Source organism: Amblyraja radiata, chromosome 4 (assembly GCF_010909765.2).
Source record: "Amblyraja radiata isolate CabotCenter1 chromosome 4, sAmbRad1.1.pri, whole genome shotgun sequence".
Lineage (NCBI taxonomy): Eukaryota > Metazoa > Chordata > Chondrichthyes > Rajiformes > Rajidae > Amblyraja > Amblyraja radiata.
The window spans coordinates 98,381,739-98,409,323 of record NC_045959.1 but is presented as its reverse complement, the minus strand read 5'-3'; the positions used below and the strand labels follow the sequence as shown (position 1 = coordinate 98,409,323).

Sequence of the window (27,585 nt, the reverse complement as noted above, 5' to 3'; positions counted from 1 at the left end):
TCCTATAGATCATCACATTTGGAGAAGTCCAAATTCTGATAACCTGTGCGAATGCTGTCTAAATCAGTCTCTTTTGCTGGGCATTTGGATTGACAATTTTGCATTTCTTCTTCTGAGACATCTGTTTAAAATGTAAAGAAAAAAAAAACACTGAACAACATTAATAAAAACAAGTTATTATTTGCAGTTTTAGTAAAAAAAGGTAGAAATGATAAAAATTAAATGCTAAAGCAAATAGTAAACTACCCAACAAAATATTCATATTCATCAGTTTTATCATATCAATTAAATTCATCTAATCAATTAAATTCAACTAAATTCAATTACTAGATCTAAACATCAATCCATTTCTTAAGAAAAGGCTAAACATTTTTAATAGCCTAAGAATCCAAATAAGAAACTGATCCCATTCACACAAGAATTCACAATATAACATAATTTTAAAATCTCAGTCATGCATTTATTTGCCAAATGGAAGGAATTTAATGTTTAATTCCCATAAATTAATCCAGAAACATCCACTCTCAAGATCATCAAAATCATTATTTTTTGCACAATACATCTGACTAAAACTGTACCGTGGATATTTAGCATGAAAATATTAATCATGGATAGACAATAACACAAAATATAGATAATTTAGATGTTCTTACGACATGATTGTGCAAAAATAATAATGAATTTGATTATCTTGAGAGTGGATGTTTCTGGAATGTAATCGATTGGAATGTTGCCGTTGCCATAAACTTTAAGCCCATATCGGCAGTGGGCCCTAAACAAAAATTCTCACTTCATAAGATTAAAATGAAGCCACACCAAAAAGCAAGATAATATGTTAAATAAATGACATACCTTTTGTTTTGTCCTGATATTGTGATCCGTGATGTTGAAGGCATTGAAGGCGTTAGAAGTCGTGTTTAACTTCATATCCAGCGACACACTCATCCAGCAAATTTAAAAAAATTTAAACGGGGAAGCGTGAACAATTTTTCTTCATCAGTTAGCAGCCCGAGGAAATCCCTCTCCAACAACCAATACAAACCTGCATTTTGATCCCCCTCCACAGCCTCACATTCATCTGGCATGTCCTTCGAAGGGCCTGTTTCTGTCTTGTGTGACTCTATGCTTTAAAAACACGATCTTTTTGTTAGCTTTCTTACTTTCTTACTTGCCGATGCCCCTCGAACCAAAGCCTCAACAGATACGTTGGAAACAGAGAAATTGAGAGTAAGGGATGGCATTCTTGGAGAGGGGGCAGGATCAAGTCAAGTCAAGTTTATTCGTCACATACACATACGAGATGTGCAGTGAAATGAAAGTGGCAATGCTCGTGGACTTTGTGCAAAAAGACAAACAAACAAACAACCAAATAAACTATAAACACAATCATAAACACACACATAATCTTTTACATATTAAATATTGGAAGGAAAAACGTTCAGTAAAGTTAGTCCCTGGTGAGATATGAGTTTACAGTCCGAATGGCCTCTGAGAAGAAACTCCTTCTCAACCTCTCCGTTCTCACAGCATGGAAACGGAGGCGTTTGCCTGACCGTAGCAGCTGGAACAGTCCGTTGCAGGGGTGGAAGGGGTCTCCCATGATTTTATTGGCTCTGGAGTTGCACCTCCTGATGTATAGTTCCTGCAGGGGGGCGAGTGAAGTTCCCATAGTGCGTTCGGCCGAACGCACTACTCTCTGCAGAGCCTTCTTGTCCTGGGCAGAGCAGTTCCCAAACCAGATGGTAATATTTCCGGACAAGATGCTTTCCACAGCCACTGAGTAGAAGATGGTAGGAGATGTAATCAATGTACAGTAGTTGATGGAGTCAGTAGATTTGCAGTAGATATCAGTAGATAGTCTGTCTCCTGTGATGGAGATGGAGAGGTCGAGAAAGGGGAGAGAGGTGTCTGTGATTGTCCAAGTGAATTTGAGAGCAGGATGGAGGTTGAGTATTACAGTAACGTTGATGACATGAATGTGTTCTGCAGGGGTGCAGGAGGAAGCTCCACTGCAATTAATCTGTCAATGCAGTTGACTTCACTTATAGGTAAGATAGATGAATAACATTGAATATAGAAAAGTACAGCACCGACATCCACAACATATAACAGTGGTTCAGGCAGCATCTCTGGAGAAAAAGGATGGGGGATTTTTTGGGTCGGACTCCAGTCTGAAGAAGGGTTCTGACCCGAAACGTCAGCCATCCTTTTTCTCCAGAGATGCTGCCTGACTCACAGCGTTACTCCGGTACTTTGTATCTATCTTCGGTATAAACCAGCATCTGCAGTTCCGTCCTACACATACAGGCTTACAACGCACTAAACTTGCTGCCCTGTTTCAGACATCTTGGAGGTTAAATAAAATGGGAATCTCTTGAAATAACAACTGGTGGACAGCTAAATAAAGCTTACACCCTAGAATACAACCACGTTATTTGTGCATGCATCAAGTATTGTGAGATGAAAAAAATGACAACATTTGTCTCTTCTATTATTTCTGTGTTATTTATGTATTTTCATATTTCCTCACATAATTTGCATAAGAGCAATTTTATTCCATATCTCTGATTTTTGTGTAGTGATTTGTGAATTCTATAAGGGCAAATATCGTAACTCGAGCAGCTATAACGCGGGAACTGCCTGTGTCCATATTTTGTCTGATTGATAAATTGAAGCTGGGGCTTGAATTTTACCTGTCCTCTTTCCAATGTATCAATTTTAATTGTCAAACTTCTTTTTGACACAATTTGGAATTAATTCAGGTTGAGTACAAGATGTTGCACTTCAAGTGCCCTAGAGGCTTCATTGTGAACTGATATTAATGTCTGTTCCCCAGGGTGTGATTTATAATTTGAAGCTTTATGAAGGTGAAAGATATATTGCTGAGTAGAAACATTAAACAAGAAAAGAGTTTGGAACAGGGAAATATCCAAAGTGTAAATCCGACTTTGGATTTAGTTTTGTGCTGGCTGTTTCAGTGTTTCAAAGTGGGCTGCTCGGTGGCACAGCGGTGGAGTTGCTGCCTTACAGCGTCAGAGACATGGATTCAATCCTGACTACGGGTGCTTGTCTGTTCAAAGTATGTACGTTCTCCCAGTAACCCATGTGGGTTTTCTCCGGGAGTTCCGGCCTCCACCCACATTCCAAAGACGTACTGGTTCGTAGGTTAATTTGCTTGGTAAAATTGTAAATTGTCCCTAGTGTGTGTAAGATAGTGTTAGTGTGAGTGGACCACTGGTTAGTGTGTACTTGGTGGGCCGAAGGGCCTGTTTCCACGCTGCATCTCTCAACTTAACTAAAAAAAGTAGTTGAGGTTTTGAACTTAACCAATCACCAGAATAGAATGTTAAAACAAGGGGGAAACTCACTTACCTGTTGAATTTGGGGAGGGGGAAACGTGTTTTCATTGGATAAATAGTTTAACTGGGGGGAAGAGATGGGTGTGAGGCAAATGAATTGATACTTGCATTTTAAAGAAAATAAGTACTTTTGGTGTTGAGAACGAGCTATCCTATCCTGTACAGAACAATGGGGATTGCGTGGATGGGGCTAGTCTTCAGTAGGTTTAACTTTCGAACAATGAGACGGAATCTCAATGAAACATGAACAAATTCTTGTCACGATTACTGATGTCATATTTAAAAGTATCACATGTTACTATAAATCAGAAAGGAATGGAGGATGAATAAAGTAAGGCGTTTATGTTCCCTTACCATGTCCATTTCCCTTGCTGTGTAGGTGTCAATAAGCTATTTATCATACTGTTTGACAAGCAGATTGATGTACACTGTGCAGCACATTATACTGTGATAGTGACCAGTGGGCAGAATGGTTCAGACGTATTCTTTGGAAAGACATGTGGTGGGATTAGGACTCTTCTCGTTCTCTTCTCAATTTCCTCGTTGAGATGAGCTCTTGCGACATTAATCTCTTCTCTTGTGGAGACAACTTGAAGTTTGACAACTACCTCTTTGAGTTCCTGTTCTCCAAATATAGCTAACAAGGGGATTCCAGCTTCCTCACAGCACTGGAGCTCCCAGGATGCCGTGGAGAAGCCAAGGCCCAGATTGGAGCCTCGCGGGTTGGAGCCTCATGGGCCAAAGCCTCACGGGTCGGAGCCAGAGCCCCGTGAATCGATGGAGCCTGGGTCGCTGGAGCCCGCGGCTGGGGCCTGGGTCGTGGCTGCGGAGACGTCGGGAGGGGACCTGGCAGTGTTAGTGGAGAGGTCGGTGCGGAGGCCGATGATAGACTGAATGTTTGAATGATGGCCAATGATTGAAACAGAAAACAATACTTAAAGTGCGGCCTCACCAACATTTTCTGAAACTGTGATATCACATCTCAACTTCTTTACTCAATTCCTTGACTGATGTAGGCCAGTGTGCCAAATCTCCGCCCTCCCCCACCATAAATACCTGTGATGTCCTTTTCAGGGAACTACGTATGTACTCCAAGTTCCTTCTGCTCTACAGTATTGCCCAGGGTCCTACAGTTTAACCTGAACATCCTGCTCTGATTTGACTACTCAAAGTACAGCACATCCGAATGAAAGTCCATTTGCCATTCCTTGGCCTATTAGATTATTCTGCAAGTCTTGATAACCATCTTCACCGTCTACGATACCACCTATTTTAGTGTTGTTCGCAAACTTATCAACATTCTCATCACAATCATTGATATAGACGTTAATATAGATATCAATAAGCAATGGGTCCAGCATCAATCCCTGAGGCACACACAGGCCTACAGTCTGAAATAAAAACTTCCAAAAATACTACAGCTTCCTTCCATGAAGCCAATTCTGTATCCAGTTGACTAATTCACCCTGGATCCCATGTCGTCTTATCCTCTAGAGCAACCTAGCATGTAGAGATTTATCAAATGGCCTTGTTGAAGTCCAGACTACGTCTATGGCCCAGCACTCATCAACCTCTTTGGTTAATTCAAAAAACTCAAAGTCATGAGACACGATCTTCCACCCACATAACCATGCTGACTATCCCTTATCATCCCCTCTCTATCCATGTGCATAAAGATATTTGGCCTTGAGACTTTTGAATGCAGCACGGAAACAGGCCCTTTGGCCCACTGAATCTGCATTGACTAGCGATCACTCGTACGTTAAAACTACCTTTCCCTACACACTGGGGACAATTTGACAATTTTACCAATGCCAATTAACCTTTGCAACCTGTACGTCTTTGGAGTGTGGGGGGGAAACTGGAGCGCCCACAGAAAACCCGCGCAGTCACAGGGAGAACGTACAAGTTCTGCACAGACTGCACTCGTAGAGATGTAAGAGTGCAGAGCCATTGTAATGCGAGACTGTAGAGTTGTGGTGGTGGTGGTGGTGGTCGTATGGCGGTGGTTGTGGTCATGGTACAATTTGCGAGAAGAACATTCAGCACTCCTTCAATTATTGGTATCTTTCAAATATTTAATCTGAAGGCAGCATTTGAGGAAATTTCAAATTTAGTTGGATTAATGTTATTTGTTTATTTAAAATTACAGGGCTGGAGACAAGATTTTACTGCTGGACGATTCTAATGAAGAATGGTGGAAGGTAAGGCTTCTGAACCTTATGGGCTGTAAATGAAGACAAATTCCACCAGCTTTTAACTCCTTGGGTAAATCTGCATGACCACTTTAGCAGAAGACCTGCAGAGAGTCCAAATCCAGTGGTTACATCAGAAGAGTAGGAACTGTCATCCTCTCCCCTTTCCCGGCAAGGACATTTTATCATCCACCTACCAGGGTATGAAAAGCATCAAAACAAATGAGTGAAACGAAAGCCAAATCACACATAAAGTCTAATTTTCCAAATGCACAGTTGACCATTGGACATAGCAGTGCTTTGAAAAGTTAAGTCTGTAAAAGTATTTAAATCCAGCCAATGTGTCAAAATACAGTTGTGTTTGAACAGACAGGTCTAATCAAAAGTTGGATGAAAAAACTTCCAGTGTATGATGCACACCATCACATGAACATATGTCCTGATGCCAAGATAAACTAATCTCCTCTGCTTGCATATGATCCATATTCCCTGCATTAGCAAGTGCCCATATAAAGCCTTTTTAACTGTCACTATCTTATCTGTCTCCAATACCATCCCTCACAATACATTCCATACAACTATCATCCTCTGAATAAAAAAACTTGTCCCACACATCTCCTATAAAGTTTTCCCAATCACCTTCGAGGTATGCCCTCTAGTTTTTGACATTTCGACTCTGGGGAAAAAAAAGATTCTGACTGTCCACTCTATCTGTGCCTGTCATAACTATATACTTCCATCCAGCCTTTGCCTTCAACGTTCCGAAGAAAACAATCCTGACTAACCTCCCAAATCCTCTCCAATTGTGTTGAACGACTCCGTACAGCGAACACTCTATAATACAGGCAGCATAACTGGTAAACCTTTTTGCACCCTCTCCAAGCCTTCCGTATTGTGATGGCCACAGATGCACACAGTGCTCCAAATAACCAATGTCCCATAAAAATACGACTTGACTTCTTGACTCTTAGACTCAATGGAACAACCAATAAAGCCAAGCATACCATTTGCCTTCTTTACCACTCTGCCATTTTCAGGGAGCATTGGATCTGGACTGCAAAACCCATCTGTACATTAATGCTGTTGAGCAGCTTGTTATTAACTGTATATTTCTACTTACATTCGACCTCACAGAATGCAATACCTCATACATGCTCGGACTAAGCTTCATCTGCCTTCCTCTGCCCATTTCTTTAGCTGATCTATATCACGCTGCAGCCTTCCACCGCAACTCCTCCAACTCTTGTGTCATCTGTAAAAGTACTAACCAACACATCTACTATTGTCAGAGTCATTTATAGGTATCCCAAACAACAGTGGTCCCATCTCAGGTCCCTGCAAAACTCGACTCATTATAGACTCCCAGCTAGAATAAAACCCTTCCACCATAACCCTCTGCCTTCTATACCTTACAGGAATCCACGGAGCCAACATCCACTGCCATATCTTTCTTGGTCATCTTTGTCTTCTCCTCCAAGGACAATGTAGTACCTGCCGCATACAAAACCATGCTGGCTGTCCCTAATTAGCCAATGCTCATACAAATGAGAGTAAATCCCATCCTGAAGTATCCTTTCCAGTACTGGAACATGCTGGTCCTGGACTCAGATCAGCTGGCTTTTAATCAACTCCCACATATGATCACAGATGAAGGCAGAGGAGATTCATTTAACTTGGCATTATGCTCGGTATGGACATATGTGGGCCAAAGAGCTTTTTCCTGTGCTGTATTGTTCTATGTTATAACTGTTCTGTTCTATGTTCTAACTAGAAAGACCTCGTAGCTTTGATGATGTATCTCGACCCAAGACGTCGCCTATTTCTTCTCTCCATAGATGCTGCCTCACCCGCTGAGTTCCTCCAGCATTTTTGTCTACCCTCGTAGCTTAATGAGATTACTGCCCCATTAAGCCATTGCTATTCATTCCACCTGACCTGTTGAATCTTTGCCACGGTCTTTGTGTTTCTTTCAGATTTCCAACATCTGTAGTTCTTGTTTTAAATTTTCTCCCACCAAAAATGCTTATTGGATATGGGGTGCAATTTTGCCACAAGAGTGAAAAGAGGGTTGAACAATCACAGTCTTGCTTGACCCCAGTCCGAAATGGGATTGGATCTGAAGGGAACTTGGTTGGAATCACAACTTGCATACCATTACATAGCAGACATCGAATGAAGGCAACTTTCTGCGTACAGCCAAATTCCACAAGGATTCTCTAAAATCACTCTCAGTTGACAGATTCATAGACATTTGAAATATCGGAGCAGGCCGCTTAATAATAATAATAATGGATGGGATTTATATAGCGCCTTTCTAATACTCAAGGCGCTTTACATCGCATTATTCATTCACTCCTCAGTCACACTCGGTGGTGGTAAGCTACTTCTGTAGCCACAGCTGCCCTGGGGCAGACTGACGGAAGCGTGGCTGCCAATCTGCACCTACGGCCCCTCCGACCACCACCAATCACTCACACACATTCACACACAGGCAAAGGTGGGTGAAGTGTCTTGCCCAAGGACACAACGACAGTATGCACTCCAAGCGGGATTCGAACCGGCTACCTTCCGGTTGCCAGCCGAACACTTAGCCCATTGTGCCATCTGTCGTCCCAATTAGTCGTCCCAATTAGTGGCTTAGTGGTTCCAATTTTCTTGAGATGCCTCACAGCTCAGGCACCATGGTACCAATTCAAGAAATTCACAACTAAATATTGGTGAACTGCATGTGACACAACATCTAGTACTTCTGACGAAGTCTCGACCTGAATATCGATTATCCATTTCCCACCACAGATGCTGCTCGATCTGCTGAGTTCTTAAAGGTCAACTTTTTTGTGATCCAGTAATGTTAGCTTGATATTAACTGGAACATAATCAGTGCAAAAGCTACTCTCAGTTACTCTGCCCTAAAACAGTATGTGAAGACTCCAACTCGAGGAGGGACTATACTGGATCTTTAACTGGAAAACAAGCCAGGCCTAGTGACCGGTGTTTCAGCAAAATAATATTTTAGGGGAAGTTTTAAAAGATACTTAGGAAGAAGGATAAGTCTGGAAATTGGGGAACCTACTAAATTCGAGTTAGACAGGAGCTAATGAGAGGAAATTGAAAGCAGTTGTTATTGGGTAAGTCCACATATGACGTGGAATCGTTTAAAGGCCAGTTGATCAGAGTTCAGGACTGGCATATTCCAGTAAAGAGGAAAAATAAGGATAAGAAAAGAGACACAGCAGCCAATGAAAAGCAAGGAAGGTGCAGAACTGTGGTTGCTTGATTGTTTTTGATTACAATTTTGAGGGCTCTCTACTTTTCTTAAACAAAGGAACAACATTTGCCACTCTCCAGTCTTCTGGGACAATAGACAATAGACCTCGCCTGTGTCTAGAGAGGAGGCAATGATCCTCGTCAACATATTTCAGCGGCAGACCATTATGGACCATGTCTACCATGGACTAGTTTTCGTAATGTGTTCCAGCGTTGATGTTGATTTAATACAGTCGTTTCCTTTTCACTATCTTGCATAATCTGTTTCTTTGTGTTTGTCTCAGTCTATGTACCTGTGATGCTGCTGAAAGCAAGATTTTCATTGTACCTGTACCTCGTGCATATGCCAATAAACTCCACTTGACCTGACTTGGATCTGCATCAACTGGAGAAACGGACCAAGGAATGGCAGATGGAATTTAACTTGGACAAATGTAAAGTGTTGCATTTTGGGAAGTTAAACCAGGGCAGAACTTCCACAGTAAATGGCACAGCCCTGGAGAGTGTTGGGGGAGAAGCCTACGGGTAAAAGTACATAGTACCCTCAAATTGGCAACAACTGTTAGACATGGTGGCGAAGAAGCATCTAGCACACTTGCCTTTCTCAGTCATAGCACTGTCTGAGTTGGGCTACAGCAGTATAATGTGTAGGTGAGACTGCACTTGAAGTATTGCTTGCAGTTCTGATCGATTAGTTTTAGTAAGACTTTAAACTTGAGGGATACAGTGCAGAAAAAAGCCCTTTGGATCACCGAATCCATGCCAACCAACGACCACCCCGCACACTAGCACTATCCTACACAATAGGAACAATTTACAATTTACCAAAGCCAATTAACCTACAAGCCTGTATGTATTTGGAGTGTTATCCTTGCAGAGAGCAGCCGTGGTCAGGTTCGAACCCGAGACTCTGGCGCTGTAAGGCAGCAACTCTACGTCCGAGCCACCGTGCCGCCCGTAAAGATGTCATTAAACATCACAAGGATGTTACCGGGAGGGTTTGAGTTATAAGCAGAGGCGTAATAGGCTATGTACATTTCTGTTAGAATGTATGAGGGTGAGAAGTGGCCTTGCAGAGGTATATAAAATCATAAAAAGTGTAGATAAGGTGGATGGTTTCAACCCTTTTCCCAGAGTTGGAGAGGCTAAAACTAAAGCACATAGATTTGAGGTGAGAAGGGAAAGATTTTAAAGCGGCATTATATCCAAGGAGAGATAGATCAATGGATAGAAAATTGACTCCATGGAAGGAAGCACAGGGAGATGGTGGAAGGTTGCTTCTCGGACTGGAGGCCTGTGATTAATGGTGTACCTCAGGGTTTGGTGCAGGGCCCGTTACTGCTTGTCATCTGTATCAATGATTTGGTTGAGAATATACACGGCAAGATTAGCAAGTTCGCAGACGATACAAAATGTTGTTTTGCAGATAGTGTTGATGGTTGTGAAAAATTGCAGCAGGTTCTTGATCTGTTGGCCGGGTGGGCTGAGGAATGGCGGTTGGAATTTTACACAGAGAATGTGACGTGTTGCATTTTGGGAAGTCTAACATGACCTACACAGTGAATGGGAGGGCTCTGGGGAATGTTGTACAAAGCAGAGGGATCTAGGAGTGCAGGTGCATGGTTCCTTAAAGGTAGGTAGATAGGGTGGTAAAAAAATAGGCTTTTGACACATTGGCCTTCATCATAGTATTGAGTACAGAAGTTACAGACATACAAGCAATTGGTGAGACCACAATTAGAGTATTGTGTTCTGTTCTGGGCACTCATAATATAGGAAAGAGGCCGTCTAGCTGGAAAGGGTACAGAGAGGATTTACGAGGATGTTGCCAGGACGAGAAGGTCTGAGCTATAGGGAGAGGTTGAAAAGGCTGGGACTCTTCATCAGTCAGAGTATTGAGTATAGAAGTTGGGAGGTCGTGTTACAGTTGTATAAGACATTGGTGAGGCCGCATTTAGAGTATTGTGTTCAGTTCTGGGCAGCACGTTATAGGAAAGATGAAAAGGGTGCAGAGATGATTAACGAGGATGTTGCCAGGAGCAGACTGGGACTCTATTCCTTGGAGTTCAGGAGGATGAGGGGTGATCTTATAGAGGTATAAAATCATGAGAGGAATAGATTGGGTAGATGCTCAGAATCTTGCTCAGTGTTGGGGAATAGAAAACCAAAGTACACATGTTTAAGGTGAGGGGAGAAATAATTAATAGGAACCTGTTGGGTAACGTTTTCACACAAAGGATGGCAGGTGTATGGAACGACCTGGTAGTTGAAGCAGGTACTATTGCTATGTTTAAGAAACATTTAAATGGATAAGATAGAATTAGAAGGACTTGGGCCATAGGCAGGCAGGCAGGTAAGACTAGTGTAGGTGGAGCATGTTGGTCTCGTGGGCAAGTTACATTGAAGGGCCTGTTTCCTCGCTGTGTAACTCCATGACGCTTTCATTCCATCAGTGTCGCCCACGCGGGCTCGTATGTTGTAATGTGATGGCAAAGCTGTGCAAAATGAAAAACTTGGCTAAATAGATCTGCATGTGGGCCAGCCATAGAGATGCATTAGTATTAAAGCCCTGTCCCACGGTACGAGTTCATTCCAAGAGCTCTCCCGAGTTTAAAAAAAATCAAACTCGTGGTAAGCACGGAGAATGAACGTAGCGGGTACGTCGGAGCTCAGGGACATCTCTTAGCGGCTCGTAACGCTAACGGCAGGTACTCGGGAAGACTCGCTAACGGCAGGTAAGCTCGGGAAGACTCGTGAAGATTTTTCAACACGTTGAAAAATGTCCACGAGAGCCCCGAGTACCGACGAGTGGCCATTACCGTAAATCTCCGAGTTTGAATCAGGGCAAACATGGGAGAACTCTTGCAATGAACTCGTACTGTGGGACAGGACCTTTATCCGAATCCTGCTCTAGAAATTTATATTTGTGAAATAATGTCTTCTTCACTGTTTCTCTTTCCTTTCCTTTTGCCAGGGGAGAATTGCTGACAGAGTTGGCTATTTCCCTGCCACATTTGTTCAGAGAGTCATGGTGGGTGAGAATGTCTTCAGATGCACAAAACCATTCACAGGGTCAAAAGAAGACGGACAGATAAACGTAAAAGAAAACCAGGTAATCAACAAAATCTTTTTCATATTGTTGGAACTTAACCACCTCATGAAAAAAACGTCAGCGTCTCCAACTTCACATGTAACTGTAACTTAAATTATAGTTCAGTATTTTGAAGACATCTTTTTCAGTAGATAGTTTAGTTTAGTTTAGATATACAGCGTGGAAACAGGCCCTTCAGCCGACCAGAGATCCCTGCACATTGACACTACCCTACACACACTAGGGCCAATTTTTTACATTTATACCAAGCCAATTAGCCTACAAACCTGTACATCTTTGGAGTGTTGGAGGAAACCGAAGATCTCGGAGAAAACCCATGCAGGTCGCAGGGAGAATGTACAAACTCCGTACAGACAGAACCTATAGTAAGGATCGAACCCGGGTCCCTGGCGCTGTAAGGCAGCAACTCTACAGCTGCGCCTCCGTGCCTCCATAGTTATGGCAACGTGTTATTGCAAATGATTTTTGAGTTTACATTGCCACAAAATGCACAAAGTCAATTTCATAGTCAGAGGAGGGGCGTGGGAATTTAAAAGCTAGGCGTGGTGTGGGTAGCCAGTCAATGCTCGTGTCAGAGAAGGAGCAGAAGATTTTAAAAACTAGCTGGTGGATTGTTGCAGCTAGCTGACTTCAGTGACTTCAGTCGGTGGGAGGAGCGGGAGATTTTAAAAGCTAGCCGTAGCATTGTAGCAGCTTCAGAGTTGGCTAATTGAGCCATCAATACAACGAAGGCAAGGTGTAGTGGAGCGGCCATTTTGGGAGAGTGGCTGGGTGAGGGCAAGTGTGAGTCTTTGGCTCGAGCCCTTGGTTCAAGAGTTTTTGGTGAGGAATCTGAGGCAAGGAGGCTGAGCAGAGGGGGACAGCAGCAACAGGTATAACCTGCTTTGTGATTTGCGATTTCTCTTGGTTTAGTGCAGTAGAGAAGGCAGGTAGAATGGAGCAAAGTTCCTGCTGCAGGATGTGGAAAGTCACGGGAACTGCTGCTGTCCCTGATCACTACCCCTGTGGGTGCTGCTCCTTGTAGGGCCTATTAGGGAACTGGAACTGCAGCTCAGGATCATCTGGGGAAATGAGAGCTTCTTAGATAAGTCTTATAGCGAGGTGGTCATCACTAAGGTTGAGCAAGAGACTAGGTGGGTGGGTGACCATTAAGAAGGGGACTAGGCAGTGTGTGCGGGTGAGAGTACACAGAGAGAAGTGTGGGCCTGGAACGTATTGCCAGGGGTGATGATAGAGACAGATAGATTGGTGGCATTTAAGAGCCTTTTAGATAGGCACATAGAAGTGTAGGGAATAGAGGGATATGGATCATGGGCAGGCTGATTGATGAAACTCAAGAGAGTCGGGGGCCAGTAGTGAGTGCAGTCGCTAATCCTGAGGAGAAGGTGCTTGAGAAGATGAAAGGTCTGAAGATGAACAAGAAATTTAGATCAGTTGGACTATACCCCAAATTTCTGAAAGAGGTAGCTGTTGAGGTTGTGGAGGCATTGTTAGTAACCTTTCCAAAATACTAGAGTCAGGAATAGTTCCAGAGGACTGAAAAGCTGCAAATGTAACTCCACTGTTTAAGAAGGGAGTGAGACAAAGGAGAGAACATTATAGGCTTATTAGTCTGACTTTGTGGTTGGTAAAATCCATTATTAAGTCCATGATTAAGGATGAGGTTTCGGAGGAGCTTGGAAGCTCGTGATAATATAGGCTGGAGAGAGCTGGGTTTTGTTAAGTGAAGATCTAGCCTGACAAATCTATTGGAGTTTGTGGGGGAGGTATAAGCAGAATAGACAATAGCGTGTCAGTGGATGTTGTTTGCTTGGATCTTCAGATGTCCTTTGCCAAGGTGGCACATGTGAGGCTGCTGAACAAGATAGGAGCCTATGGTATTAGAGTCAAGGTGCTAGCATGGGTAGAAGATTTGCTGACAGGCAGAAGGCAAAGAGTGTGTTTCTAGTTGGTGGCCGGTGACTATTGGTGTTCTGCAGGGGATGGGGAGAAGGGGGGAAAGAGAGAGAGGGGGAAGAGAGAGGGGGCCCAGAAGAGGGGGAAGAGAGATGTGGCGCAGAAGAGAGAGGGAGTAGCAATTGGGATGGGAGGTTCGGAACCCCCGTTAATAGCCGCGACATCGAGTCTCCAACTAGATACCTGTGGGACGGGTCCCTTGAACAGAATAAGGTTGGAAGTGATAGGAGCAGAATTAAGTCTACTCCGCCATTCAATCATGGCTGATCTATCTCTCCCCCCTAACCCCATTCTCCGGCCTAGTCCCCATTACCGCAAACACAGCAGAATAGGGGAGAGCCATGGCAGTAGCAGGTCGAGTCCCTTACTAAGTATCTGTGGGCCACATCCTACAGGGTAAGAGTGTGTGTGTGTGAATGAATGTGCGAGTAAAACTGAAAATATCCCAGACCCCACAAGGGGGCGCCAACAGCTATCAACAGAAAATGCAGAATACAGAATCTCAAGATTGTTCTATTAATTAGTTATGATTTATTAGCGATGTTTAACACGTGTTTTAAAATTGTAAAAAAAAAAAGCTAAGAACTTAAGTTAAATGATTAAAGGACAGAAGTATTTAAAAAAAAACAACTCTAAAACAATTTAAAGCTTCTGATAAACACGGTAGCTCAGCGCCAGAGACCTGGGTTTGATCCCGACTACGGGTGCTGTCTGTACGGAGTTTGTACGTTCTCCCCGGGACCTAGGAGTACAGGTATACAGTTTGTTGAAAGTGGCATCACAGGTAGATAGGGTGATCAGAAAGGCTTTTGGCACATTGGCCTTCATCAGTTCACAGTATTGAAGATAGAAGTTGAAAGGTCATGTTGCAGTAGTGGCAGCAACTCTACCGCTGTGCCACCGTGCCGCCCTTGTTGGGCAGGCTAGGGCTCTATTCCTTGAGTTGCAGGAGGATGAGGGGTTACCTGGGTTTACCTGGATCGGGGGCGCTCCAGTACATCCAGCATGTGGACCGGATTTTGGACTGTGCCAAAATATGGTGACGTGCATGTGACTTATGCAAAAAGAATTTCAGTGTGCAATGCATACATGACAATAAAGGACCATTGAAACATCAAACCATTGGACCTTCAAAGGAATTTGGAGTAGGAGGGGAAGGATCTGATTGTCGTGGTCTACGTGGCTACCAACAATGTCGTCTATCTACAAGGTAAGAAGTTCTACTGATGGAATTTGAGCAGCTAAATTTAAATTATTAAATTAAAACTGACTAAATTAAAAAGCAGAACCAAAATGATAAAGACCTCTGGATTACTAGCTGAATCATGGGAAAATTGGCTTCGGGTCTACAAGATTAGAGAGTTGAAGGCAAGGCTCATAGATTGGTGTGGGAGAAGTAGGTTTGAATTTGTGGGACATTGCCATCAGGAGGGATGGAACAGTTCCAATGGGATGGACTCCATCTCAAACCATGCCAGGACCAGGGTCTTGGCGAATCGTATAACGAACGCTGTAGATAGGATTTTAAAATAAATACTGACAGACTGACAAAGTATGGATAGGTTAAAGGGAAGGAGAGCGCAGGAGAAGTTACTGAAGTCTCCAGAATAAGAAATAAAGCAAAGTTTAGAAAAGAAGAGTCTACCGGTAACAGGGGGGGAGGGGGGGGTGCAATTTGAGAAGAGGGATAGAGAATTCAGAAGTGTGGGTGTTGTATTTGAATGCATGCAGTCTACCAATCACAATGGATGAGCTTGTAGTGCAGTTAGAAATTGGCAGATACGACGATGTGGACATCACAGAGTTATGCTGAAAGAGGATCACAGCCTTGGCCCACTGAGCTTGCACCGACCACTGATCCTTTCACATTAACACTATCCTACACACACGAGGGACAATTTACATGTATACCAAGCGAATTAACCTACAAACCTGCACGCCTTTGGAGTGTGGGAGGAAACCAAAAATCTCAGAGAAACCCCATGCGGTCATGGGGAGAACGTACAAACTCTGTATTAAACCTGGGTCTTTGGCACTGTAAGGCAGCAGTACTACCACTGCGCCATCATGCCACCCTGTAGTCGTAAAGTTACTAGAGAGTATTCTGAGGGATAAGATGTACATGCATTTAGATTGATAAGGAGTGATTAGGAATAGTCAACATGGTTTTGTTGTGTCTCACAAATCTAGGTGCGTTTTTTGAGGAAATAACTAAAGGATTTTTGAAGATGTGAACAAAAAGGTTGATGAGGGTAGAGCTGTACATGTTGTATATGTGGACTTCAGTAAAGCATTCAACAAGTTTCTACATGGTAGGCTGCTCTGGAAGGTTAGAGCACACGGGATCCAAGGAGAGATAGCTGAATGGATAACAAATTAGCTTCATGGAAAGCAAATTCCTCTTTGTCATCTATATCAATGATTTGGATGAGAACATACATGGCATGATTAGCGAGTTTGCAGATGACACAAAATTGGCCGGTGTTGTAGATAATGAAGATAGTTGGCAAATTTTGCAGCAGGATCTTGATCAGTTGGACAGGTGGGCTGAGGAATAAATTTAATACAGAGAGATGTGAGGTTGCATTTTGGGAAGTCTAACATGGGCAAGTGTTGCTCAATGTATGGTAGGGCTCTGAGAAACATGTAGACAGGTACATGGATAGGATAGGTTTAGAGGGATATGGGCCAAACCCAGGCAGGTGGGACTAGTGTGGGCAAGTTGGGCCAAAGGGCCTCTTTCTGCTCTGTATGATTCTATGTGTCCCCATGATACATATCCTATCGAAAGGGCAGGCTGGAAGGAAGAGGGGGTGGGGTAAGAAATCAAATCCAATCCTTAGCAAAAAACAACACAGGATAAGAAGATGTAGAATCCTTGTGCATAGCGTTAGGGAAGTGCAAGGGTAAAACACCCTGTTGGGAGTTATTTACATGCCTCCAAATAGTAGCCAGGACATTAAAAGTAAGAAGTGATCAGGGAGAAGGTAGGACCACAAAGATAAAGCAGGGAATCTATGCTTGGAGACGGAGAATGTAGGTGAAGTAGTAAATGTGGAGGAAGACGGAGGACTGGGAGATCAGTGTGGAGAATACAAATGTGCTAGGCCAGTTTGAGATCGGCAAGGAGGTGGTGCTGAGGCTCTTGAAGGGCATTAAGGTGGAAAAGTCTCCAGTGCCTGATGGGATCTATCCCAGATTATTGACGGAGGCAAGAGCGAGATTGTGGGGCCTTGATGAGGATCTTTGCTTCATCTCCAGCCACAGGCGAGATCCCAAGGACTGGCACATGGCGAATAATGTTCCCTTGTTTAAGTAGGGGAGATAGTCCAGGGAACTGCAGGCTGGTGAACCTCATCAGTGATAGGGAAACTATTGGAGCAAATTCTTCCAGATAGGATTTACACCCATTTGGAAGAGAATGGGCTAATTAGGGATAGGCAGCATGGATTTGTACATGGCAGGACATGTCACACTAACTTGATTGAGTTTTGTGAGGAGGTGACAAAGAAGATTGATAAGGGTAGGGCAGTGGATGTTGTATAATTGGATTTTAATAAGGCTTTTGATAAGCTGCCTCATGATAATAATAATAATAATAATAATAATACATTTTATTTGTATAGTGCTTTTCAAGGACTCAAAGTCGCTTTACATGGTGAGTCAAGAACAAAACTAAATAGAGCAGTAAGACAGAGATGCAAAGGGGAGGGGGACATGGGACTAGGGGTATGCAGACGTGAAGAGATGGGTCTTGAGGCGGGACTGGAAGATGGTGAGGGACTCAGAAGTTCGGATCAATTGTGGGAGGGAGTTCCAGAGCCTGGGAGCTGCCCTGGAGAAGGCTCTGTCTCCAAAAGTGCAGAGGTTGGATTTCAGAATGGAGAGGAGACCGGCTGAAATGGATCTGAGGGACCGTGAGGGTTGGTAGGGGGAGAGGAGGTCAGTGAGATAAGGGGGGGCCAAGTGGCTGAGGGCTTTGTAGGTGAGGACCAGGATTTTGTAGATGATCCGGTGGGAAATGGGAAGCCAGTGAAGTTCTTTGAGGACTGGGGTGATGTGGTGCCAGGATTTGGTGTGGGTAATGAGTCGGGCGGCTGCATTCTGGACCAGTTGGAGTCGGTTGATGTTGCTGGAATTGATGCCAAAGAGAAGAGAGTTACAGTAGTCCAGTCGGGAGGAGATGAAGGCATGGATGAGTCTTTCAGCAGCGGGGGGTATGAGAGAGGGTCTGATTTTGGCAATGTTGCGGAGGTGAAAAAATGATGTTTTGACAACATGGCGGATGTGAGGCTCAAGGGAGAGGGTTGAGTCAAAGATCACGCCAAGGTTGCGGGCCTGAGGAGATGGGGAGGCAGTGGTGCCGTCAATAGTGAGAGTGGGGCTGTTAATTTTGGTAAGTGTTGATTTGGAGCCAATGAGGAGAAATTCTGTTACTGTTTAATTTAAGGAAGTTGAGTTGCATCCAAGATTTGATGGCTGACAGGCAGGAGTTGATATGGGAGAGAGGGGGGTGGTGGGGGGACTTGGTGCTGAGATAGATCTGGGTGTCATCAGCATAGCAATGGAAGTCCAGTTTGAAGTGACGGAGTATATGACCAAGGGGGAGGATGTAGATGATGAAGAGGAGGGGACCGAGAACAGAGCCTTGGGGAACGCCATGAGTGATAGACTGATCCAGAAGATTAAGATGGATGGGATTCACGATGACTTTGTTGTACGGATTCAGAACCGTTTCATTCATAGAAGACAGGGGGTTGTGATAGAAGGCAGATATTCTGGCTGGAGTCTGTGGCCAGTGGAGTTTCACAGGGATCTGTGCTGGGACTGCTGTTGTTTGTGATATATGTAAATGACCAAGGCGTTAATATAAGGTAGACAAAAATGCTGGAGAAACTCAGCAGGTGAGGCAGCATCTATGGAGCGAAGGAAATAGGTGGTGTTTCAGGTCGAGACCTTTCTTCAGGGTAGTATGGTTTTTTGTAAGGTGTCCTTGAGACTCTTGAAAGGCGCCCATAAATAAAATTTATTATTATTATTATTATGGTGGTGTAGCGGTAGAACTACTGCCTTACAGCGCCAGAGACCTGGATTCGATCCTGACCAGGGGTGCCGTCTTTACAGAATTTGGACGTTCTTCCCCTGACCTGCGTGGGTTTTATTCGAGATCTCTGGTTTCCTCTCCAAAGACGTCCAGTTTTGCTGGTTAATTGGCTTGGTGTAGATGTAAAATTGTCCTAGTGTGTGTAGGATAGTGTTAATAGTGTAGGGATCGATGGCCGGTGGGCGGAAGAGCCTGTTTATGCGCTGTATCTCTAAACTAAACTAAAAACTAAAGTAGAGGGCGTAGCTATAAGGTGAGAAGGGGAACATTTGATGAAGGTGTGAGGCATGTTTTTACACGGAGAGGCCTGGAACACATTGCCAGGGGTGGTGGTGGAGGCAGATATGATAGTGGCGTTCAAAAGGCATATAGATAGGCACATGGAAGTGCAGGAAATAGAGAGATAGGGATCTTGTTCAGGCAGATGAGATCAGTTCAGCTCGGCCTCATGTTCAGCACAAACATTGTGGGCAGAAGTGCCCGTTCCTGCGCTGTATTGTTCTGTATAGGGTACAAAATTACATCAGGTGATAGAAAAGGCATGAAAGAAAGGCAGTTACAGTGGTCTAGGAGTTTTCAATATGCATGTAGACTGGGAAGAACACCTAAGTTATCTTTTGCAGACAAGAGCTTCTTGAAACGTTAAACGTTAAATGTTAAATGGTGGTGCAGTGGTAGAGTTGCTGCCTGACAGCGCCAGGTACCCGGGTTCAATCCTGACGACGGGTGCTATCTGCGCGGAGTTTGTACATTCTCCCTGAGACTGCATGGGTGCTCGGGTTTCCTCCCACATCCCAAAGACATGCAGGTTTGTAGGTTAATTGGCTTTGGTGAAATTGTAAATTGTCCGTGGTGTGTAGGATGGTGTTAGTGTACGGCAGGGGTTGGCAACCTACGGCCCCCGGGCCGAATGCGACCCGTAACCCAAAATCATCCGGCCCACAGGCGTATTTCTTTCCCCGTAATTATCCAGCCCGCAGACTTCCGTCATCTCCGGTACCTCCCGGGTCAGAGGCCGCGGCGCCCAGACGCGGTAACGAAAGGACGCCTGCACTGGCGGCCGCAGTGGCAAGCGCCGACGAGCGCCGAGCTCTGGCTGTACCACATCCGCCCAAAGCCGCCGGCACGGCCATGCACCTTCTGTGTCTGGGCTTCACTGTCGGGATCATAGAAACATAGAAAATAGGTGCAGGAGTAGGCCATTCGGACCTTCGAGCCTGCACCGCCATTCAATATGATCACGGCGTTGTCAATAGGCCAGCGTCGATGAATGTGAGTATTTGAGCCACTGCCTTCAGGACAGAGCCAAGGCAATGGATCGTAGGTTCGCCATGTTGGTGAGCGCCCGTAACTAGGGGCCAGTGCTCCGGGTGGCGTCCTCCAAAGGGCGGGATCTATGTGAACACGTGATTTGATGCCTACCATCCGGGGCGGAATGGGGCCGGAATCCAAGTGTACACGTGATAGATGTGGCCCGCCATCCGCTCACAGACATGCGTCCTGGCCCCTATGCAGAACAAGGTTGTCAACCCCTGGTGTAGAGGGGTGTAACGTGCACGGACTCGATGGTTCCACACTGTATCTATCAAGTCTAAAATGTCTAAAGGTTCAGCATGGAAGCATTGTCACCAACCTCGGGGCTTCCATGCTCACATATGCACATGTTGGAAATGACTGTTTCTTGGGTTAATTGCAACAATTTCATCAAGATCTCCTTTCAAATTCGATCATTTGAACATAAGGATGTTTTTTTTTTAATGTGGTGACTAGAGTTCAGGGCTGGCATGTTCCTGTTAGAGTGAAGGGGAAGTCAGGTGGGAATAAGGAAGATTGGATTTTAACATTTCAAAAATGAATATTATATGAATCTTACAAATTGTAATTTTCATTCACAGATCTGCGTGGACAAAGGTGAAGAGTATAATGGATTCATTAAGGTGCACAGTGGGAAGAAGATGGGTTTTGTGCCACTCGATGTCCTGCTCAAAATCTGATGACACTATGTCCATGCAATGAAGGTAATGTTACTTAATGGGGTATTGGCTGTCTTGCCTCACAATAGTAACAAAATAGTCAGACTATCAAATCAATACTTTGAAAAACAAGAGCGGCCACGTGGTGGCGCAGCGATAGAGTTGCTACCTCACAGCGTCAGAGACCCGGGTTTGATCCTTATTACGGGAGCTTGTCTGTATGGAGTTTGTACGTTCTACCTGTGACTTGCGTGGGTTTTCTCAGAGATCTCTAGTTTCCTCCCACACTCCAAAGACGTACATATTTGTAGGTTAGTTGGCTTGATATTAATAGGATAGTGTTAATGTGTGGGGATCACTGGTCGGTACAGACTCGGTGGGCCGAAGGGTCTGTTTCTGCGCTGTATCTCTGAACTAAACATAAACTAAATTGATGCTTCTTAGAGGTAGATGTGCTGATAATCTGAGGATTCTTTTTCTTGACTGATGGACATTTCAGTTTTATTGTAGTTGTGTGCATGGGGATTAGTCGTGTCATATCCACACATACGCTAACTATGACAATGGCAAGTGTCTTTACCATCCCTTTACACGTTATTAGGCATTCTAATAGAGCATAGTCAATCCAGTTTCGAGATGGATTCATTAAACTTACCTATGCCCCAATGCACGATGTGCAGTGTTACTTTCAAATGATTCCCGTTCCTGTATCACAGTGGTGGATTGGATCTTCATGGTTCTGTCAGACAGTTTTTCAGCTAGTTGTTAAGTGGACCAGCAGCCATTGTTCTCTTAGCAAAACAGCAACTGCTGTTCTATTAGCTTCAAAGTAGTCACAACCGACATGTTAAAATCCTGAATTGGGGCAAAGCCATCTTTGATGGTATTAGACTGGAACATGCTAAAGTTGATTGGGGTATGTTGTCTGTGGGCAAAGGAATGTGCAGAAACTCCGATACTTTTAAAGGTGCGATGACAAGAGTTCAGGGCACTCGTTCCTCTCACAGCGAAGGGCAAGGCAGGTGGGTATAAGGAACCTTGGATGACAAAAATGAAACGAGGCGCTGGTCAGGAAAAAGAAGGAGGCATGGGATAGGTTTGTGCAATGGGATCTAGTGCATCACTATGAGAGTTTTGGAAACCGAGGACAATACTTAAGAAGGAAACCAGGGGGGCACAAAGGAGGCAGTAGATGGCTCTGGCAGATAATATGCAAAATCCAGAGATTTTAATGTACATTTTATGTACATTATGGAAAATCCAGAGGTTTTATGTTACTAGAGAGAGAATAGGGCCCCTCAGAAACCAAAGTGGTCACCACAGTGGTCATCTGTAAGTGGAGCCACAGGAGTTAGTGTTGTGTCCTGGAGTCACCACTAGAGGGCTCTGTCTCTAAACGAATGTTTCCTCAGGGAGGGTCTCTGGGGGATCTGCAGGGCTTTAGGGCAGCCGTGTTTGGCTTGTAATAAATACACTTCGGGTTCTGGACACCAAGTGTAGTTTGTGAATTATTTAGCCCTCGAATACAACAGTTCGTATATGATGAGCGTTTGACAGCACTGGGCCTTTTACTCGCTGGAGTTTAGAAGGTTGAGGGGGGACCTCTTTGAAACACAGAATTATGAAAGGCATGGATAGAGTGAATGCAGAAAGGATGTTTCCACTGGTGGGAGAGTCTAGGACCAGAGGTCACAGCCTCAGAATTAAAGGGCACTCTTTTAGAAAGGAGATGAGGAGGAACTTCTTTAGTAAAAGGGTAATTAATGCATGGAACTCATTGCCACAGAGGGCTGTGGAGGACAAGTCAGTGGATATTTTTAAGGTAGAGATTGACAAATTCTTGATTAGAACAGATGTCAAGGGTTATGGGGAGAAGGCAGGAAAATGGCAGGAAAATGGGTTTAGGAGGCAGAGATCAGCCATGATTGAATGGCGGAGTGGACTCGATGGGCCGAATGGCCTAATTCTACTCCTATAACTTGTGAACTTGACAGCAGGGTGGCTAATGCTATGTCTCAATTTAATAAGGGCTACAATGAAAAGGCTGGGAACTGTAGACCAGTGAGCCTAATATTTGTGGCGGAAATGTTGCGGGAGAGGAAATATATGCATGTGGATAGACAAGGGCTAAGGAGGGATAGTCAGTTTGTTTTGTACATGGGAGATAATGTTTTCTGAGGCTTTGGGTTAATTGGCCTTCATCATTCGGGGTATTGAGGATAAAAGTTGGGATGTTATCTTAAGGGCCTGTCCCACTTATGTCCTTGGCACGCTAATTACGCGACCACGTGGTCGCGTTGAGCCGCGACGGTCGAGCGAAGGAGCACGTGACATCATTTGAAGATGGACACAAAGCTGGAGTAACTCAGCAGGACTGGCAGCGTCTCTGGAGAGAAGCAATGGGTGATGTTTCGTGTCGAGACTCTTCTTCAGGCTGAAAAGAAGGGTCTCGACCCGAAACGTCACCCATTGCTTCTCTCCAGAGATGCTGCCGGTCCCGCTGAGTTACTCCAGCATTTTGTGTCTATCTTCAATTTTCTTGGCACCCGCTCTGGGAGTAGAAGTGGGCGCGGATCCGGACCGCAACGGCCGTGAGCCCCAGGCCGAGTTCGGCGATCATTTACCTGCTTCTGCTGCTGTTGAAGGTGAGACGTTGTGTCGCCCCAGAGTCTTGGGCCTGTCCCACTTTGGCCGTCAGTTCCGCGACAGGCCGTTGGCGCGCGAAGATTTCGTTCCTACAAAAATTTCAGAGCCCCGCGTGATGTCGCGCACAACTACTCACCCCTCCGCGCTTCTAAGTGGGACCGGCCCCGCTCGGCCATAGGACGCCTGTGCGCCTCAACGCGACCACGAGGTCGTGTAATGTGCGTGCCAAGGACACATAAGTGGGACAGGCCCTTTACAGTTGAACAGGTCGTTGGTGAGGCTGCATTTGGAGTATTGTATTCAGTTTTGGTTACCCTGCTATAGGAAGGATTTTGTTAAGCTGGAAAGAATGCAGAGAAGACTTACGAGGATGTTTAGCTTAGTATAGTTTTGTTTTGCTTATTGTCACGTGTATCGAGGCACAATGATAAGCTTTTTTACTGCATGCTATCCAGTCAGCAGAGAGACTATACATTATTACAATTAAGCTGTCCACGGTGTACAGATACAGGATAAAGGGAATAATGTTTAGTTCAAGGTAGAGTACGATTATGTTCATAAGTTCAAGGAGCAGAATTAATTCGGCCCATCAATTCTACCCTGCCATTCAATCATGGCTGATCTATGTTTCCCTCTCAACCCCATTCCCTGCCTCTGCCCCATAACCCCTGACACTCGCACTAATCAAGAATCTATCTATCTCTGCCATTAAAATATCCATTGACGGCCTCCACAGCGGTCCGTGGCAATGAATTCCACAGACTCATAACCCTCTGACTAAAGACATTTCTTCTCGTCTCATTTCAAAAGGTACGTCCTTTTATTCTTAGGCTGTGGCCTCTTGTCCAAGACTCTCCCACTAGTGGAAAAATCCTCTCCACATTCACTCTATCCAGGCCTTTCACTATTCGGGAAGTTTCAATGAGGTCCTCCCTCATCCTTCTAAACTCCAGCGAGTACAGGCCCAGTGCCTTCAAATTATCATCATATGTTAACCCACTCATTCCTGGGATCATTCTCGTAAATCTCCTCTCGACCCTCTCAAAAGCCAGCACATCCTTCCTCAGTTATGGGGCCCCAAAATGCTCACAATACTCCAAATGCGGCATGACCACTGCCTTATAAAGCCTCAGCATTACATCCCTGTTTTTGTATTGTAGCCTTCCCGAAATAAATGTTAGCATTGCATATGCCTTCCTTACTACCAATTCAACTAGCAAATTAACTTTTTTGGAATCCAACACGAGCACTCCCATGTCCCTTTGCACCTCTGATTTCTGAATTCTCTCCCCATTTAGAAAATAGTCTTCACCTTTCTTCCTATTACCAAAGTGCATGACTCCACACTTTGCTACACTATATTCCATCTGCCACTTCTCTGCCCCCTCTCCCAACCTGTCCAAGTGGATGTGTCCTGTCCACTCCCCCAACCTGTGGGAGAATCTGCCACTCCCCTACCTGACACTGCTCTGCAGTGTCCCTGCTTTCTCTACACTAGCCGTCCCTCCACCTTTCTTCATATCATCTGCAAACGTGGCCACAAAGCCTTCAATCTTGTCATCCAAATCATTAATATACAGCGTGAGGCATAGCAGCCCCAGCACCGATCCCTGCGGAACTGCTACACACTGGCAGCCAACCAGAAAAAAAAACCTTTATTGCCACTCTTTGCCTTCTGGCATCCAGCCAACCTGCTATCCATGCTAGTATCTTCTGTCTGATACCATTGTCTCTCATCTTCCTTAGCCGCCTCACCTGCGGCACCTTATCAAAGGCCCTCTGAAAATCCAGGTAAACCACATACACCGACTTTCCTTTGTCTATCCTGCTATTTACTTCCTCAAATAAATCCAAAAGGTTCATCAGGCAATATCTGCCTTTCACAAAACCATGCTGACTTCGGCCTTGTATTATCATGCACTTCTAAGTACTCAGAAACCACATATATTTTATATTGGACTCTAACATCCTACCAACCACTGAAGTCAAGCTAACTGGCCCATAGTTTTCACCCTTCTGCCACACTCACCTCTTGAACAGTAGTAATATTTGCAATTTTCCCAATTGTCTGCCACCACCTGACTCTACTGATTTGGTGAAAGATCACTACTAATGCCTCAACAATCTCTGAAACCACCTCTTTCAGGTGCAGTCCACCCAGTCCAGGTGACCTATTCACCTTCAGACCATTCAGCTTCTCAAGCATCTTCACCTTGGAGAAATCAACGTTCAGACCGCTGGGTAAGCTGCCGAAGCGAAATATGAGGAACTGTTCCTCCAATTTGTGGGGAGGCCCAGGACAGAAAGGTCAGTACTGGAATGGGATAAGGAGTTTAAATGTTTGGCAACCGGGAGATCATGTAGGCCAATGCCCACTGAGCGTAAGTATTCAACGAAACGATCTCCAAGTCAATGCTTGGTCTTGCCAGTGTAATGAAGCCCACACTTGGAGCACCAGATACAGTAGATGAGGTTGGAGGTGGTGCAAGTAAACCTCTCCCTCACCTGAAAGGACTGTCAGGGTCCCTGGATGAAGTCGAGGGAGGAGGTAAAGGGACAGGTGATGCATCTCCTGCAGTTGCAGGGGAAAATACCTGGGGAGGGGGTGGTTTGAGTGGGAAGGGATGATTGAACCAGGCAGTTGCAAAGGGGACGGTCTCTGCAGAAAATAGGAAGGGGTGGAGATGGGAAGATGTGACTTGTGGTGCGATCCCTGATGAAAATGTCAGAGGATTATGTGCTCTATGTGACGGCTGATGAGCTGACGACCAGAGCCTCAATTTCCCTAGTCATCCAAACTTCATTATGCTCACATGCCTTGGCCTTCACTCTAACAGGGACAATTTGGGATTGCTGGTCGGTGCGGACTCGGTGGGCCAAAGGGCTTGTTTCCCCGCTGTATCTCCAAACTCAACTAAACTAAGGTCAACTAAACTAAAGGTAGAGTAAATGGTCTGATTCTAAAAGAGGTGCAGAATGAGAGTGAAGCGAGAGTAGGCAGGTTGAGTGAAATAGTTTTTTAATTCGCAAAAAAACAAACAGAAATCCGTAAATACGCATGTCTAGTCGAGCTGAAGAACATAGCTCCTGTCGCTGGGAGGAGCGTTGATAACTTAAAGCCCGCGAAACGAACCCCCCGCAGTCATGTGACCGTGCCGACCAACGATGAGGGTTCTGACTTACCAGCCCCACCACCAGGTGCCGCTACAAGAGTACAGAAAAGAAGAGGCTGTGGATTTTGGAAATCTGGAAAATATGGTAAACAGTTGACAGGTCAGAAGAAATAAATTCAAGATAGAGGATGAATGAGCTGGATGTCATATAAGGACATTTTGTTAACATCATCAGTCATGATCAAGAATACTCTGCCTTGAAAGATAAATTTACAGGGCTGTGGAAAAAGCTGAGGATAATCGGTTCGTTCTTTCAAAGCGCTGAGACGAGTTTCTTTTGGGTGTTTTACACTGAGATTTCTACTTCGTAATAAAAGCACACTGGCTATGAGTGTCCCTCCCTTTTCGTTATCATGTAGATTTGCTTGAATGAATTCTGTGCATTCATTAGCGATTGTTCTGTCTTGAATGACTGCAATCATTATAAAATAAGGGAAGATATGAAGTAGAAAGCGCAGAAAATCAAATTTATTGCTCAATGATGGAGTCAGAGAAAGCTTTAAAAAGTTAAGTATTTACACAACACTTTATTGAAGCTGTACAAATACTATGTATGATCTTCTCATACAATTTTCCTTTTTTCTATTATTGTTCAAATAAAAAGAGATTATACAAACAAAAATTAGAACTACATTCAACTATCCATCGAAAAATACATTGGATTGGTGTCAGTTATTTAAAGTTTGGTTGCCAGATAAGTTTACAAATACAGTTAATCTTATGACAATTTAATCTTATTTTAGGACAAATATATAGAAAGACATCGTTACAGTTAAAACTGTGCTCAACATCCAAGGGAA

General features: G+C 44.4%; 1 protein-coding gene across 1 annotated transcript in view; it reads left to right on the top strand.

The window, feature by feature from the left end:
• Positions 1-27,585, top strand: part of stac (SH3 and cysteine rich domain) — a 106,469-nt gene that overhangs the window by 65,070 nt on the left and 13,814 nt on the right. Inside the window, exons 9-11 of the mRNA XM_033020401.1 lie at positions 5,512-5,563; positions 11,796-11,933; positions 20,889-21,011. Coding sequence (XP_032876292.1) covers positions 5,512-5,563; positions 11,796-11,933; positions 20,889-20,987 — 289 coding nt within the window. The 3' untranslated portion in view covers positions 20,988-21,011. The remainder of the gene's footprint in view (positions 1-5,511; positions 5,564-11,795; positions 11,934-20,888; positions 21,012-27,585) is intronic.